This window comes from Grammomys surdaster, unplaced genomic scaffold (genome assembly GCF_004785775.1).
Source record: "Grammomys surdaster isolate TR1022 unplaced genomic scaffold, NIH_TR_1.0 126197, whole genome shotgun sequence".
In the NCBI taxonomy this organism is placed as follows: domain Eukaryota; kingdom Metazoa; phylum Chordata; class Mammalia; order Rodentia; family Muridae; genus Grammomys; species Grammomys surdaster.
The window spans coordinates 3,651,446-3,669,777 of NW_021621002.1; the positions used below are offsets into that span (position 1 = coordinate 3,651,446).

General features: G+C 43.8%; 1 protein-coding gene across 1 annotated transcript in view; it reads right to left on the reverse strand.

Annotated features, from left to right (window-relative positions):
• Positions 1-246: 246 nt before the first annotated feature.
• Positions 247-18,332, reverse strand: part of Creb5 (cAMP responsive element binding protein 5) — a 312,012-nt gene continuing 293,926 nt past the window's right edge. The window contains exons 7-10 of the mRNA XM_028758378.1: positions 12,820-13,143; positions 8,710-8,937; positions 1,299-1,407; positions 247-410 (exon numbers count right to left, since the gene is read on the reverse strand). Coding sequence (XP_028614211.1) covers positions 247-410; positions 1,299-1,407; positions 8,710-8,937; positions 12,820-13,143 — 825 coding nt within the window. The remainder of the gene's footprint in view (positions 411-1,298; positions 1,408-8,709; positions 8,938-12,819; positions 13,144-18,332) is intronic.

The following is an 18,332-nucleotide window of genomic DNA, read 5'->3' on the forward strand; positions in this document are numbered from 1 at the left end:
CCAGAAAATTGCAGAGAAGCACCAACGTGCTTCCCAAGCTGATAGATATTCATTGCATATCTCCCTTTTTTTCTTATATAACTAAGTATAAAAGACAACATTTCCATAATAACTATAAAAATGAAAGCCAGTCTTTGAACGGCTGAGGCGTCTTCCAGGTCTGAGTTAATTCTAAAAATGCCCTTTTGAGAAAGGATGTACAGCATGCTACAGCTCTTCTCAAAGGCCAGGTTTGACCGATGCCTTTTAAAGAATAGGATTCAGGTCTGTTCTGTGAGTCGTGAGCTGACTGAGGGTGGAGCTCCCCACGACCTCGCTGACAGATGAGGATGTGGTGATGGTGTTATGCTGGATAACTTGCTGCTGAGAGCACGCTGGCACGGGGCTCGCCGGAGGGCTGCTCTCTGGACCTAGGAGAGAACACAGACAAATATAGCTCTTTCTTGGAGGACCTCCTCAGGAACAAATAGAAATGCTATTGGACATTAAGCATTGTGGAGAGAAGCTTCATACATTTTCTTCTGGAAGGTAAGGCCAAAGCTTCAATTTTAAACTGAGCTCACCAAGCTAAGCCTCCCAGGTTCATAACTAAAGGAAAAGCCAGACTTCTCCATCAGTAAGATGACCCCGTAAAATGCATTCGAGCCTTGGTGTGTGAATTCCTCTGTCTTGTATTTTCAGATAGCCATTCGTATATGAAGTGTGGAAAAATACTCACATGTAGTGGGAGAATCTGTGTTGCTCAATCTAAAAAATCATTGGAAAACAAATTGACCTTCAGCCATGATTCACTGTTCCTCCTGCCTCCCCTTATTCATCTAGCATTTAGTCTACTGCCACTCCAAGAGCAGAAAGCAGAGCCAGGGAGAAGGGCGCCCATATTGCTTGCTGATAAACAGGGGGAGCCCAGGAGCTTTGCAGCCGTGGGCAACATGTAGCATCTCCAGAGACGCTAGAGGCAAGTGATACAGCCCGTGCTGCCTGCCAGCTCGCAGACTTCTCAGGGGGATGAACAGGCCACTAGTAACTGGATCCCACTTCCTGGCTACAAAGCTGGAATTTGGTAATGTGCTGCCAGAGAAAGTAAGGCAAGACGTTATCATTGGGGACTGCTGGGCATGGTTTTAGAAAGAGGTCAGGAAAGACAGCCCCCCCTGGCAGAAGCGTCTGTAACCTCTCAGTAATTCCCACGAATCTGTCTGGGTGTGCAACCTATGCTGCTGTTTTCCCTTTTAATATAATTCAGTGCAAAACGAGAGACAACAAGTTTTCTTCTAAAGAATAAAAAAGTGACTTACTTAAATACCCTTGTGATTCTTTCTGCATGGCTGTTATTGGACAATCTTTATGTGTTAACAACAATTGCTTCAGCTGGGCCACCTCATTTTTCAACATGGACACTTCATTCTGGGAAGACATATTAAAATTTTGTTGAGACGACCAAAGAATTAGCAAGCACAAAGTCCCATCCACTTTCAACAGCAAAATTATCAAGCTTAACTGGTTGTGTTCAAATGACATTAAGGAAGTTATCTAGAGGGATTGACCTGAATTTTGTAGTTTCCCTTTAACATGACTGTCTTATTTGGTGTGGGTCTTTTGGGGAGACCAGAGTTTAACTCAAGAACTGAACCCTACTTAAAAGCACACTATACTCTTTAAGCGATGGGCTCTGGAACAAGGTTATATAGCTGAGCTTCCCAGGCTTCACTGACCATGTGACCTGAGATAATGCGACCATGTATTATCTAACACAATTTGGTTAACCTCCACCAACCTCATTTATAGCATTTAGAAGATGGAGTCAGAAATGGTACAATATACAATAACCCTGATGACACCCATGACACAAACATGCCTTTCCAAGTAGAAATCACCAAGAGAAGAAAGTTCCTTGAAGTCTAGAAGTTACTTGAAAAATTGAAATTGTTTCTTTAATGAAAAGCTCCCACTTGCAAACAACTTCCAAACTTGCATTTGGAACATTGGATAAACTGCACACTGAATAGCATTGCTAGCAATGTAACAAAAGTCTCATCTGTAAAAGCTTTCCCCATTATCCTTCAAACCACAAAATAATGGTAATAGCGAGAAATTCACCTAAACATGAATAAATCACTTAATGGTATAGGAAAATGGCTCTTAAATCTGAGAGCGTTCATGAAGGCAAATAGTACCTTCCACTTCCCTGTGAGCATGATTGATAAGCAGCCAGGCATGGTCCAAAGTGACTTTTGGCAATTTGGGACAACTTTATTTTACAGGGAAACTCACATCAGCCTTCAACCAACTTCTCTTTGAACTTTAACTGATTTATGTTGCTTAAATAACATTCTTTGTTTCCCCTCACCAAGTTCTCCTATTTTTTAAAATAGTATATACAAGAGAAATTCACCTTTAGACCATTATATATCTTTAAATATACGTTAAAAAAATAAAATAAAACCACTCAAGCTGAAACAGAGAATTGTGGTGTGCCTACATTTGTGCATGCACACAGCGAGATGAAATGTCCCACCATACGCATACTTCAGCACTGACGAGTTTCTGAACACACCATTCCGGATACCCTAGCAAAACGGGCAGCTGCAGATGATGTAGACAATGAAACGTAGAAACCATCACAGAGAACTCACACTTTCTTTACTGTGGCCCAGAAAACAACTAGCGAGGTATAAAAAGCCAAACTTGGGGGCTGGTGAGATGGCTCAATGGGTAAAGGTGCTTGCCCCCCAAGGCTGATAACTGGAGTTCAATCTCTAGACTCCATATGGCAGAAGGAGAGAATCAACATCTACAAGTTATCCTCTGATTTCAATGTGTATGACATGGCACATGCAAATCCCACCATAACCAACCAACCAGCCAACCGACCGACCAACCAACCAACCAACCAACCAACCAGAGAAGTAATATAGTTTTAAAATTAAAAAACAAAAACCAAACTGGATTCTTTTGCTTTCTTAACACTTCTTGAATTAAAAACCAAACTCCTTTGAGGTCTGGTGGCCATTTTGGAGATGGTGACTTCAGGTTCCATTTTTTCCCCTACTGTGTCCTGGGCAATGACTGTGTCTTGGCAGCACTTGAGCTCTTGCCAGGGTGTGTTCATTGGTTACCTTTGAAACACTGGTAATGCTCTCCAACATTACGGGAGCACATCCCAAACTCTTTCACAATACACTTTTTGCTTCCGCAAAGAAATTTTACTATAAAACAGAATAAACATTCATGCCTATCAATAAAGCACTATCAAAGTACATGAGAGCATCATTTTGTCCACAAATAGCAAAATACTTTGTTAATACACCAGTGAGCTGCAAGTAGAGAAACTAAGATCTTGAGTGGTGTAAAGTTCTGTCAGGATGTAAGAATCAGGACTGGAGAGATGCCTCAGGGGTTAACAGCATTTACTGTTCTTGCAGAGGACCTGATTTGGGTTGCCAGGACTCACACAGCTCGCTCACAACCATCTATTAACTCTAGTTCCAGACGATTAAACAATGTCCTCTGTGGTTTTCATGGGAACTAGGCATGTACATGGTGCATATACATACATGTAGAGAAGACAAAGTATATCTAAAAATATACAGTGCTTTAAAAACAGACCGTCATTTAAGGATATACTTGAATATGCACATATTTCTGATGTTAACTAATTATGTTATTAGGTCACGTCATGGTTGAGAAGTGAGTATCAGTTAATAACCTTAACAGAGGGGAATCGAGCAGCCCCTGAGCTCAATACACATTACTCTGATGCAGTGGGGGAAGAAGCAACAGCCTAATAGCCTTGCAATTCATGCACAGGACGTTCACAGGAAAAACAAAAAGCAGTTTGCTCCTAGGGTTGAGAATAATCATGGGGGCTGAAGGTGTGGCCCAGTGGTACAGTGCTTGCCTGGCATGGGCAAGGCCCTGGGCTGCATCCCCAGAACTGCAAACCAAACTAAATGACGCCAGTACCAATGACAGTGGTCAGGGCCGACTTTCCAAATCATTCCACTGAAGTCCAAAACAAGATGGCTGGCCTAGTTTAGTTCTTCCCAGGAAGACAGCTTTGCATCCTATAGAGATTTTGTGGCTACAATTGCCTAACTATCCTAATGAAGAAACCGATCTTGATCTTCAGTTGTCAGTGAACTGCCCTGGGCAGTATATCACGGATGTGTATACTCCAGGCCTTGTGTCTCATGAGGAAGCCAATGCCAGTAACTCTTGCATGACCAGATCTTACCAGTGCAAATCACAGTGCACGAGCCACGGTTTCATTTCAGAGAGAACAAAACCCGTATGTCCACATATGCACTCGTGTTGAGAAAGAGTTTCCGAACCCTTCACTGGATGTCACAAGGGCCCTTAACTTGACAAAGGTCAAGAACTGATGTCCTAGAGAAAGGAGATTATCTGAGATACTCTGCACAGACATGGATCTAAGGACTCCAGATTCAAAAAGACAGAAGCAGGAAATACACAAACTCTAGACTAGGCTTCTAGTCAGAATCTTTTTAAGGTAAGAGGACTAGAATCACCTTGAATTCATTTTGTAAGAGAAAAATCAGATAGCGACTATTTAAAAAAAATGCATTAGTGGAGTCAGATTTGGCCTGGAAGTTCAGCAGGGAAATAAAAGGCCGAACTAAGGGAGGCATAGCCTTACTTTATCAACAGAGGAAAACTCACCTTTCAGGTTTACCTTTGTTGGTTGTAACAAACCAACAAGCTCACAGGAAAAAGGAAAAGCAGCATTCTCCTTAGGTGCTCAGATACAGTTTTTTAAAAAAGTATAAATAATAAATACACACTCTCTGACTGAAGTCAGCCCTTTCTTTTTTTCAGTTGTAGTGTGACTTTGGGGTTGCTGTTCTTAAAGCAGTTAGCTATTTAGATAATGACGGTAAGAGGGGGATCCTGTCACACTGATGTGTTTTTAAACCTCTAAATCTGCCTGGGGGTGAAGCAGGGCTCCCACGGAGGTGTCCCACACTGCAACAGCATCCTTCAAACTCCACGTTCAGAATTCCCTGACAGGCACATTTACAGCTTGGGGCTTTGGTGATGTCGTTTCTGTTATATGACAAATCCACAATACTTTTTTTTTTTTTTTGGTATAAGCTGGAGTTTGTGCCAAAAACATAATTATCACAAAGGGCCCAGAATCCCAGCCCCCTTTTTCAGATTAGCTGAGGGCAGGTTTGGTCCCTCAGAAACAAAGGACTTTCAATTTGTCAAGCAACAGTTTCCATCTGGCCCGCTCCCTTGCCAAGTCCCAGACCCGGGTTCGTGTGTCTAAAATTTCAGCATCAACTTAGACCATGTGTCTTTGCACTAAAAAGGAAAAGCAATTACTTTAGTGGGTGACCAGATGATTTCCATATCCCCACTGAACGCAAGCAACCTAGGAGCACCACATGAGCAGAGATTTGTCACTGCAGTAGAAGGAGACAGACTCCTTTGGTTCACCAGTGTCATAGAATGAAAGATGTCAAAGCAGTATAGGGCACAGGCGATTTGCCCAAGTCCCCGGTCTGAGACTTATTGGTCGTATGACATTTGGGCTGACTGCTTATCTCCCCAGACCTCAGTTTCTCCATATTGTGACATGTCAGATTGGGCATTTTCTAAATTTCTCTAAATCCTAAACCTGTGATGACCTCTTGGGCAGAGATTTACTGTGAAGCTAAAACTGAGGTCTGCCTTTATTTTCCTGGGTCTTGTTTTTCCAATCAGAAGGTCTGCAGAAGTCTAGCTAGAAGGTTCTATTCTGGAAAACAACTCAAAAGTGGCGGCTGCCCACTCAGACCTTGGAGATTCCACTTGGCTGGAGTCTGTTTGCTTAGCACCTTCTATTTCTGTTTACTTAAAATTTGGCTCATGGAGCCAGTCTCAAGAAAGACACCTTTTTCTTTTGACAGCGAGAGGAAAAGGGTCACTCAAAGGTAGCTGAGACTGTGACATCCTCTCCTGCATCACAGGGCATGGTCCACAGTACACAATATAACAGAGACCATGGGACTGCTATGCCTTCTGGGCCTCTGGTCCCTCTGTAGCAAACAGTGACAGAAAAACATCAGTAAGTGGTGTTTTAGAGATTCTCCTTCCCCTTTCTCTTTTGTAGCCAAAAGATACAAGTGCCTACTGCACAGACTTGCAAAGACTATTTTTTTTTATCCTAGTTTTTAAGACTTAGTACCTTTTTCTTGGCTGTCTTGGCTATCTGGGCTCTAAAATATTAAGTGTGCATGCATACACACACACACACACACACACACACACACACACACTCAGTGAATTAGTGTCTAGTAAAGGGTAAATGTACTTTGTATGTTTCTTGAAAGCAGTCATAAATAAGTGTATGTCAAGCCACAGACACATCTGACCTTAAACTCAAGGGCATCTTTCTGTGTGGCTCTGTGCTATGACTCTTCTCAGCAAAGATCCTGGAGTAAATCTGTAAGGACTCATTTTAGTTCACCCTGATTTAAGGTTTTGTATCTGACCTGTGCCTGCTGGCTATTCATGGCTCTGTTTTAAAGGGCTTGCACTCAATGGAAGATGATTTTTGTATTACCACATGCTCTGCTCCAACCAGGGGCAAGGGCAATGTCTGGAGACATTGCGGTTTGTCACAACAGAGGGAGGGCTTTTCTCCTGATTCTAGCATGTAAAAGTCAAAGATACCGTGGAACACCCTAAATTGCACAGGGTATAAAACAGATTCCCAGAGTCAGTAGAGCCTAAACTGGAAACCCCACGGGTTTCTACCATCCTCCTGCAGCCCTCAGGACGGTCAGAATTTCCTACTTCAATCATGGCTCAGCCAGTGTCACAATGGATGCTGGGACTGCACAGTCCAGAGCTTTTACTTTTTAACATGTTTACATAGCATACTTTAATTTTAAAAATGTATTTATATGTACGTGTATGTCTGCATGAATGAGTGTCATGGGAGCAAGGCACTCATGGAGGCTAGATAAGGGTGTTAGATGCCCTGGAACTACAGGTCCAGGCAGACATGAACTCTCTATATGGATGCTGGAAACCAAACGCTTAACTGCTAGTCCATTTCTCTATTCCCCAATAACATGTTAAACACATGTCAAAGTGAAAATGTATCCATGAATGCTAAAATGCTTACGTGCATTCCTGTTAAAGGTTTCTCACGGATTCCTCTGCCCTGCCTGCCTGAGTACCGAAGTGGCTTTCAAAGTGTTTTTAGCTCCAGACACTGCTTTGTGGTTTGACTCTGCAATCAAAGCCTTACCAAGTCGGTCAGGCATCCAGTCTGAGAACACTCTAGACATAGGGAATTCATTCAATGATTCAAAAGAGTGCAGGACCTAGGCTAGAACAGGGAACAGCCAACAGGGAGGCTGTAGTGAGACATTGCCCCAAACTATGTGCACGAACCGGTATATGACCTTATTTTTATGCAAGATAGTTTCATCTTGTCTATCACAAACAGGGTGATAAATTTCAGTCTGGGGGAGATGAATGCCTATAAGTTATGGAATTCAGCCCAGAGATACACCAGTCTTCCTTTATATGCTTTGGATTTGTACACTGGGTGCCATGGATCCTGTCCGTTTAATACTGCCCACAATGCAAAGACACTGGATTTTAACATCACAAGTGCTCTTTTGAAAGGGTGCACAGATGGCCGGGGATGTGGCTCAGGTGGCAAAGAGCTTGCCTGGCATTAGCCATGATCCCCAGTAACACAGGAAATTGAGCGCTGATATCACATGCCTGCAGTGCCTGTACTCTTCAACTAGAGGCAAGGGCATCAGAGGTTCAAAGTCATCCTTAGATACATAGCAAGTTCAAAGCCAATGGGAGGCTACACAACACCCTGTCTAAAATAAAATAAAATCTGCTGTAAATATTCTGAGACCAAACTGGAGATACTATCAATTTCTAAGGTGTACAGTCTTTCTCGTTGGGTCACCTTAACCTCTTCCTTATGCCCATAGCTCAGCCCTGAGAGGACCTGGTTTGATTTAATTGGCATTTTCTTGGGAGAACCTTCCTGATGTTAGAACAAACACCTTGGATGGCATCACTGGTGAACTGAGAGTTCTCCCGAGAAACCCAGTACACTAGTTCCTCTCCTCTTCGCCCAGGACAATCCCAGAAGCAGATTCTTTAAAGATGTTCTTAGCTAAGCTACCCCTGGAAAGCAAAAATCACACAAGATTCCAACATTACTGAGGTTGGAATCGAGATGGAAATAGGTATTTACTTTTAGAGCAAACAAACCTAACACAACGCCAAGACATAAAATATTTTTCCGTTAAAAATAAAAATATAGACAATTGGGTTTATGCCTGGTGCCCACACTAGATGGCTTCCAGATGAAGAGCCTTCTGTGCCAGGGACCACGCTAACTGCACCGTGGACATCGGTTCACATTTTACCTCCAAGTCTGTAAAGTTGTTCCCCAATTATAGATGCGGAAACAGAGAGCCAGACCGCTTAAACACAACCAGAAGCCACCAAACCAAGGCACAAAGCCCTGATTCTGTGCTTGGTCCCATGCGTTCCTCATCTAATAGTGGGAAGGCTGATGGTACCGAACTACCTAATGATGCTGAATCAGAGGGCCTGGGTTCCTCTGAGGCCAGGTGTGTGGTAGGATGCTTGGGTCAACAAGCCTCAGGGCAGGAAACGCCAGCTGTGACGAGGCCTGGGGACGGGATGGGGCCGCACCTGAAGCTGCATGTTTGTCTGGGTGAGCTCTTCAGCTTTCTTTTCCAGTGACATCACCCAGACCTTCCTCTTCTGTCTGCAGCGGGTGGCGGCGGCCCGGTTCCTTTCCAGAAATTTCCTCCGCCTCTCATCCGGGTCCTCATCCACCACCCTTCGCCGGCGTCCCCCTGTGGGCTGGGGCGGTTGTATTGTCTGGGTTGGCTGCATCTGTTGTGTGGCTGGTGAAACCTGAGGGGAAGGAGAGGGAAGAAATGATAGGGTCAGGGAAGGACAACTTTGCTAGGGAAGTCTCCCAAGCCAGTGTTACAAGAGCAAAGCTCAGGAAGCCAGTTGTGTTTTTAGTAAGCACATGAAACCCGTTCTTAGGGAATGAGATAAGCCGTGAAATCACACTTGTGAGAGCAAGAGTCCTTGAGCTGCAGTCCATGTATTAGGCTCGATGACACAAGCAGGCGAATTTTTCCCTGCAGGACATTTGGAGAATCACGGTGGTGCTGCTTGCATGTTGGGGTGCACAGGGTGGGGTAGGGACATTTGTTTCTCCTTCAGGTATTAAAAACATTTTATTTAAGATGCTTTAAAGAGCATTAATTCGGTAGCGGATGGCTACTGGGTTGAAACAGGTAAGGACAATGTTATTGTCGTGATTGTTTTGTTTTACTTTTGTTTTTTTCACAGAAAAACTGTATGGCAGGTTGTGGGCTCTGTTACTTCCACATGTGTTTAAAATGTCCTCAGTGGGGCACACCTGTGGAACACTGCCAGTCCTGGACTCCTCTAGAAGAGCCTGGCAGATTCAGAAGGCAGCCTAGCTCCTCTTTCCCGTTTCCTCTAGAGACCACAGGTGGGCGTGGTCTGCATGGTCCTCAGGGCTCTGATTAAAGAGGAGGGAGTCTCCTGAGAGGTTTGTAGAACTCGAGACCGAGACTTGGACAGCTAGCAAGTGTTGCTAGCAGTCCTCCCTGTTACACACAGTACCTGTGAGACAGTGAGGACAGGTTGCCTAACACATACCTACATTATAAGGAAATCCTATGAGTGGTCACATACTTTATTAAAAAGTTTTACTAAGTTTGTAGACTCCTTGTAAGGTCTATGGGGGACTCCACAACACGGAAAGGTTAGAGACCCCCACACAGACAGCTTTATTTCCCTCTAAGAGGCAGACACACAGACCCTTGTGAAGTTTCTATGACTCCCTCTTTATATGTCTGGACACCTAATGCTCTCGCTAATGCCCTTCACTCCTGCCCCCCTCTCCTGTCTCTCAGTCACCCAGGTTTACGGTTGTAATACCTATAAAGTTGTTTTACAAGAGACATTTAACCTACAGAAATAACAGGGAAAAGGTTTTCAAAAAGGAAGCTCAAAGCCCTTTTCTAGCACATTCAAACACCATGATTGAAATCAATCAGAATGACCGTAATTGCACCAATAGTGGCTTTGGGTTGATGTCAGTTGAATGATGATGATATATTTCAGTCCTAAACTCTTGTCAAACCTTCTATGACTAACTGTAAAAGAATCAGGCTTGGGAGGTCAGTGGGACTGCATCTCGGTAATTTTATCTAAAGCAAAGACATTTTCTGAAATTCTTTATTGACCATTCCTTCCCGCCCAATCACAAAGGGATAACAAAACAAATTAATTTTCTAAGGTCTTATTCACTGGGGTGACTGGTGATGATATAATTTTTTGCCATTAGCCAAGATGTAGCATACTTTCATTTCAGATGCTAACCCCAGAGCCAACTCCTGCAGAAGCAGACAGTGGGAACAAGCACACTGGCTTTTGCCACAAGCCTGTTCTAATGTCTTCTCTCTCTCTCTCTCTCTCTCTCTCTCTCTCTCTCTCTCTCTCTCTCTCTCTCTGTGTGTGTGTGTGTGTGATCTCTTGCTACCAGTCCTATACAAGAGGAATTTAAGCCAAACTGGATTTTATTCTTTCCAGCAAGGAGCTCTGAATGCTATGTCCTGTTCCCCTAACCTCAATCTACCTTACACTCAGATACCTTTCCTGTACCTTTCCTGTGTGCTAAGAGTGAGTTCAGGCCCAGTGTAGGCCCAGGGCTTGGGCTAGGGGAATATCAGCTAAGAAATATTGCTTGTGACCATCAAGTGTCACAAGGATTTGAACTCACACCTAAACTGTGTAGGAAAATCGCAGGAAGCTGGTAGAATTTGAAGCTATAAGTTAAAACTAGAACCTGTAACCCTGTTAATCGCCATGACTTTCATGTACAAGGTGGTAATAGTCTCTTGGCAGAATTTGTTTTGCAAATTTTAACCAAAAATAATGAACAGCAATTTGAAGAAGACAAACTTTGTCCCAAATTGACGTAGACTCTCAGAATTGGAAGGACCTTCTAAGGTTCTCTGTATCTCCTGTTCAGACTATCATACAATTAAAGAAACTTGACAGAATCTTGTCAGGAATCAGTCATGTGCATATATAACCTAAGTGTGGTAATTTAGAATACTGACTAAATGATCTACAGATATGGAGTCTTTCTTTCCTAGAATAAGGTTTAAAAAAAGAAAATCTAGGTATAGCTAATTATAATAGCAATTAGCTAATTGCATATACAATTGGGCACTTACTGACTTGAAACAGGGCAATTGGCTAATTGGCACTTAGCTAATGAATGGCTTTCATATTTATAAAACTGTTAACTTGTCTCTGAAAGAACTTGCCCAGAAAGGTGTCCAAACCTTGATGTCCTATACGTCAGTAATGAACTCAGACTGGACAGACTGCCTTTGAGGCGGCTTTTCTTTCTCCTTTTCGATGCGTACAACAGTTGACTAAAATGTGAATAAAAATACGCTCAGGGGAACATTTTATTTCTGAGCTGCTTGCTAACCTTCTTTGTTTGAGTTTAGAACTGAAACCGGCTAGCATGTTTTAGAAAACTTTACAGACCCTCGGTGACTTCATATTCATGAGGGTCTACACATTTAATCAGTCGGTATCACTGCTTTGCTGATTGGGAAAGCTGAGGGTTAATCCATCCCTCTGCCCACAATCACCAACATTAGTCAAGAACTGGTTTTGTACTGTACAGCTCAACTCTTCTTGCTATGTAGAGCACCACTAAGGACCTTTGCAAAGGTAAATTAATCTAATGGACAGGATATGCTGCCTGTGGCTGTCCCCACCTCTACGCTCTTACCTTTCCTGGTTTGGGTTTCATTTGTTAGGGCAGGGAACTCTAGAGTTCAAAGCATCGCCTGGTCTTAGAGCTTGGCTCCAGAGGCAGAAAGCAAAGGAGAGAGCTAATAAGCATTCCTTGGCAGACCTTAGCTTCCGACGCCATTCTGACGCAGCGGGTTGGGGCTGGACAGTGTGAAATGGGTAGAGAGGACTTGGGAAAATCATCTTGCTCGAAGCCCCAAAGTGACCAGGGCTCACCACACTCTTGGACATGTCCTTCATCTACCTAGGAAAACCCAGTCTTGTACAGGGCCTTGCTTGTCGTCTTAGCCTGGGTGACATAACATCTGCGGGGTCCCCCAATTCTCTTTAAGTGCATGCTGCATGCTTGTTCTCTTCCTGGCTAGCCGTGGTGACTCTCCGTCCCTTGGATTTGACCTTTCTCTTGGTCTGGTCATCTGCAGAGCTTGGCTGCCTCGCTGCCTCCTCTAAGATGCTGCCCTCTCAGGGATGAGTCAGCTTTCGCCGTCTCTCCTGTACCTTGGACCCTTGCATTCCTTGATGAGGTTCATCTGCAGGGACTGATACTCTTCAGCTCTCTAGCTGTCAGTTCAACTGTTCACATCTTTCATCGGGAGCTTACGTTTCTGTTTTCCTCCTATCAGTATCACCTATTTCTTAGGACAAACTTATGACATGCTTGTAAAAATATAGGTTTTGGAGAGCTTACAGTTTTCATTTGCTCCTAGAGATTGAAGCTGGTATTTTCTACTATCGTTTATAGAAACGATGACCCAACCCTGTCTTATTGTTGATAATCACCTCCTAGGAAATTCACAGAGCTCCCCAGGATGTCCCTAGGCTTATCAAACAACGTAGCTGACAGATGACTGCTGAGTTAGTGCTGTAGCGGTTAACAAGGCCAGGAAGTTTGAGGAAACGCTGGTCAAAGCGTACCTGTGCTTGGTTGCCCGTGTGTAGGGGTGGGTGTGGCGAGGTCTGGTGGTGGGCTGGGTGTGCATGAAGGTGGGAATGGGAGTGGTGGTGCGGGTGGTTCTGCTGGTGGTGAGGCTGTGGGTGGGGATGGTGTGCGGGGTGCTGGTGCTGGTGTGGATAGGGGTGGTGGGGCGGCAGTGTCTGGTGCTGATGCGGGTGTGAGTGCATGTGGTGGTGCGGCGTCTGCTCTTGCCGGGAGCCCATCATCTCCATCATGTGTCCGATGGTGCTCATGTTCCCGTTTGACATGGCAGCAGGATGGTGAGTCAACGCAGCCTTCAGTCTCTGAAACGGAATAGAAGAAGAGGAAAAGCTGAGTCACTCATGTACACAGTGGGGATATTGAAGCAAAACGACTCATACTTTCAGTTCTGTATTTTTTGGTACTATCGTTACAGCAGCTATTGTGAGTGGATAGCTTTGTAGAATTTTACTTTTTAAGTGTATTATGATGGATAGGAGGGTCACTGTTAGTTCTGTTAACTGTTATAACAAATGCACAGGGGATCCTATCAAGATTTACTAAAAGGTATTTCCTATGGTACCATCATTCATCATGGCCTACTGATAGCAAAATGTAAGTACAAACCAAGTGAAACCATTTAACATACTAACGGCATGAGGTGGAGGGCTCCGACCCTCACCCGTGTGCAGGGACCACATGTACAAAACGTTTTGTCTGTCACAAGAATTGTCAGATGCAAGGAAGAGAACACATCCAATTTTAGCATGCAAGAAAATAACTAATATTAATTTTGGAGTCAAGTCAGCCTTGGCAATCCGAAGGTAATATGAAATTCTTTCGAATTACCACGGCATTCCCAGTGACCCTACTGACAAGGAAATTAGAATGAGCTGTGGTGTTGCACATCACCTTCTGTGATGGCCAAATCAACAGGCCAGTACATGTCCACCAAGAAACTTCCCTCATTACAAACCAGGCCTGCACAGCAATAGCTTCCCCCTGAACCTAGAGCAGAGGCAAGCCCGTCCTATCAGACTCTTCACCGATGTGAACCCCAGTCTCTCAGTTCAGCCACTCTAATTCCCAAGCAGCTCTAGGAGATATGGAAGTGAGCCTGGGCAATGTAGTTACTCCTTGGAAATGTACCCTGGGAGGACATGAGAGTCTCCTCGGCAAGCTCTACGAAAACTAGTGGGCTCAAGTTCTCTCCAGATTTGTGGTCTTATCAGATGACAGAGCTGAACATTGTTGAGATACAGAAGAGCAGCCTTCAGATGGGCACAGAGGCACTCTCGATGACATGTCAGTCTGTCTCAACCAGCTCGGGGAACCAAATCTTTCCTTAAACATCAAGAGCCTCCAAAGGCAGGTAGGATGGAGCTCTGTGTTGCTATAGATCGTCCACAGCTGTTGTCTGTATCTTGACCCACTGACCTCGCAACCTGAGCAGTAGCCACTGCTAGGACAGGGAGGGTTTGCTAAGGACAGTCTGGAGAAAGGTAAGCTTCCTGCATCCTGGGAAAGACTAGAGTGTGGGCACTGTGTTTACTACTAAACGGAACCATGAACTGATACTCCTCATCTCTGTGTTTGAGAGGTGATGTCATTGGTTGTTTTTTTTTTTAAAACACTAATTATAAAAAATTCAAGCCATGCTTAAGAGTACAGTGAAGTCACCCACTTGGAACCAGATGTGTTGTTTGTCCTGGTGGTCGAGCAGCATTCCAGAAACCCACATTTGCATATGCAGAACGGGAGAAACAGGTGGGATAATTGTACCAGCAAAAATCATAGTGAATGTTTGACTTGGGATGAATTGGTTCAGATACTGCCTCTTTTCCTTAGCCGGAATGTTGTTTCCCAATTTAAAGGGAAAAGAAAATATAAAGGGTATTATGTTGAAGTTGTGTTTTAATTTAAGTTGACTTAGTGGATAATGCCAACAGGCTTGCTAAGCTATTTTTATAAGTTTCATTATGAAAACATACAGCATGCATGTCGTGCTAGCACTGAAGAAGATGAAGCAGGAAGCTTTCAAGTTCAAGGCCAGACTGGGCTATGTGTGTGTGTGTGTGTGTGTGTGTGTGTGTGTGTGTGCATGTGCGCACACACATTTGCATGCAGTTTCATAGTTTAAAAAAAATCCCATGAGTACCTTGTGAAAAGTTCTCCCTTTACGCTCTATTTCCATTCCTCTTGGCACTGGCATGTACCTTCAGGCCATGATGTAGGGTGTTTGAGCCGACCCTTTCTACTGTGTTTTTTTGTATATTGGCTTCTGTTACTTTTTTTTACCACTTTGGTATCCATAGAAGTAGCTAATACGGACAACCAGCGTTAATTAAGCATGGGCCTATCCTCACTTTATGTTTTCTAAGTATTAAGTCCATAGGTTTCAGAACAGTATTATAGGGATAGTACAAAGGGGAAGACCCATACTCAGGCATGGATGCTGATGAGGGGCAGATGCCTTTCTCTGAATAGGAAAGTGAGTGTGGGAAACCACACCATTCACCCATACCCAGAAGCAGGGATTAATTGTGCTATGGCACTTCCCCATCATCAAAAGGAAAGGCAGAGAGAAAAGAAAGGGCTAGTGGACTGACTTGCCAAGATAGAGGTCATGCTGCAGGGTACAAAAGCAGACATGTGTGCCTGGCACTCAGAAGGCAGCTGGAGATGGAAAGCACTTTGTCCTAGGAGGAAGGGAGGTGACTTGTGAGAATTTCTAGGTTTCCTGCAGCACAGGGCCATCCAGGACTGGGTATCTGGGTCATCCAGGGCTGGTTATCTCCTCTCTCTTTGTATTTGTTGAGGGATACATTCTCAAATCTACACATACTAAACAGACCTTTTAGGCTTGCTTTACCACCAGCCCCAATCTCTCCTCTTATAGCCATACCGGTTGGCCTCTATATAATTTTTCGGATGATTATTTCACTAATATCCATTAATCACCCAATCATGAGAATAGAGGTATCTTTGGGTTTTGTTAAATGTTAATATTCCAACTTGAGTACAGACTAACACATAATTACATATGAAATGAATGAATGAAGGAAGGAAGGACTGAATGAATGATCACTCATTCCCCCAAGGCTTATGGAGAAAATTTATCATTTTTGTCTTGGAACATCACACATGACTTTTATTGGGAGGATGATATATTTGCTAGCAGAAGTCATGGAGCCAGTTGGCCCTGAGAAGTGATGTCAAAGGACCTGCTTCCCCTGTACCTGGCCTGCCCTCTAGGAAACAACAGAGAAAAGGAAGCAAAAGGCTGAGGTGTGTGTGGGGGTGGGGGTGGGTGGGTGGCGGGGTGGTGTGTGCATGGTAAGTCCATCTTCACATGTCCCTCAAATCAAGGCATGGAAAATTCAAAAGCCCTGCTGAAGTGGGTCCCACCTTTAATTAGGAGCAAATGGAGCCTGACAGATATATAGTGTGTACCAGATCTTCATCTCTCAAATAATTAGCTTGTACTGGTGAAGGGAAATTACTTGATTGCCTCAAGTCTGTTCTTGTATGTTCCAAGCCAAGGCAATAACACCAGCAACGCTAATAACATTCCATTTAACTATTTATTCACCCAGCAAATATTTATTAGCTTTTGACTCTGTGCCAGCACCACACTGGGCACTTTGTTATTTGCCATCTGAAGTAAATGGAAGATACATCAAACCAGGGCTTTTAAAAACCAGTGGAGAGAAAAAACATATACTATGGTATGGCAGTGAAGACTTCGCCTCCTCTTAGAAAACCTTAGGCCTGGGTTGAGTTTAGCCTCCAGTCCTCGGCTTCCACCACAGTTGAAGGCACTTGGTTCTGCAGCTGCTTTGCACATGTCTTCCCCCCACCCCCATGCCACTCTAGACCAGTTGGGGGCAGTTCTTAAAGTCATGGAACTGCTGCTCCCCTGTGTTTCGGTGCCAAAGGGAGCACATGCACTGTGAGCCATTAAAATATCCCCAATATAGATAAACGCACCCCACTGTCTGAGGTATGATGAACGACCAGCAAATGGGTCCAAGCTGTATTTTACAGAATGAGTTTTCTTTTTGAAGCTGAGAGGCGTCTTGTTTTAAATAATACCCTGTCGAACACTAGGAAAAGACAGGAGCGTGAGATGGACAGTAATGAAAAAATAAACAAGATTTTTTTTTCCCTCAGGTCTAAAAACCGAGAGCTTGGGCTAAGCTGGGGCTGCAAAAGGGAGGGAGATTCCGTTGACTTTCTATTGTTTTTTTCTACCATGACTTTTCTATTGCATATTTGAGAGAGAATCAAGGATCTGACACACACACAGTTCATCTCTGTTCCATTTACATGTTCCAGCCGCTTGTTCGATGTTCCTGGCGGGAGTGTGGGCCTGCTGCCCTGGCATTGAGTCCCAGTATGAAACCAGCTGTCCACCTCTGCCCATCTCAGCATGGCCACTGCTGAACATCAGGGTGCCAGCCCCTCTCACAGTTAGCTCAGTTTTGTATCACAGTAGATCTTGTGAACTCCAGACACACACACACTCACAGCATCAGTCTTGGAAGCGTGTGGGAATGTGTGCTCGTTGGAATACACACACACCCACCCACATACTCAACACAAGCATGGCACATACACACCCACACACACCCCAGGCAGGCTTTCTCCCATTAGCAACGTGTCTGTGCCAATTAGAAACATTTGTGTAATTCAAAAGTTCCCTCGGGTAAGATGGGTTGCCTGCCTATGCTCCATCACCTTGGGAAACCAAGACAGAGTATTAAACTTTACTTGAAATTCAATTGAGTGAGAGGTGGGCAGGGTGGGAACATTCTTTCTAGAAAGCTTTTCATTATAAACAGCCATTTGATATGTGATCATGCCAAAATATGGTTCCTGACACAAGGATAAATCTAGCTATACATAAATGGGGTCAAATCTGTATTTCTATCACATATTTAACACAATTATCCCCCTGTTGGCTTCCTCAAGACTTTCTTTAAGGTGCTTCTCTCTTTAGCATCCTCCACAGAGCTGCACTGAGGGAGGGATTGGTATGAGCTTCTCATGGCTTTCAATGGCGTGAGACCAAAGTCTTTGATGGATGTGGGCTTTTAGTTCCAACAACTGCTGACATGCTCTAGTTGTGAGGACTTCTGCAATTACCATAATTAATGAATTAATGTAAATGAATGAAATTAAGTTAGTTACTTATTTACTGATTTTAATACCTACAAAGAACTAGTTTAGATTCTAAGTGCATCCTAACTTGAGCGTATACGAGCTAGAGTGGCTGGCCTGGGAAGAGCATGAGCTGTGAGCATCTTATGTATGACAGATTAGAATACCTGGAATCACATGTGGGCTTCAGAGTATGTACTGAGAATTACTGTACAAGCCTGATTCTTAGAACCCGTACATCTCAGAATTTTTACTAAGATAATCAAGTAAAATCATACTTGTTTCTCATCATGGACTACTGCTCGTCTGACCTGATGGTAGATTGCTAGGATATCCTTTGCAACCTAGT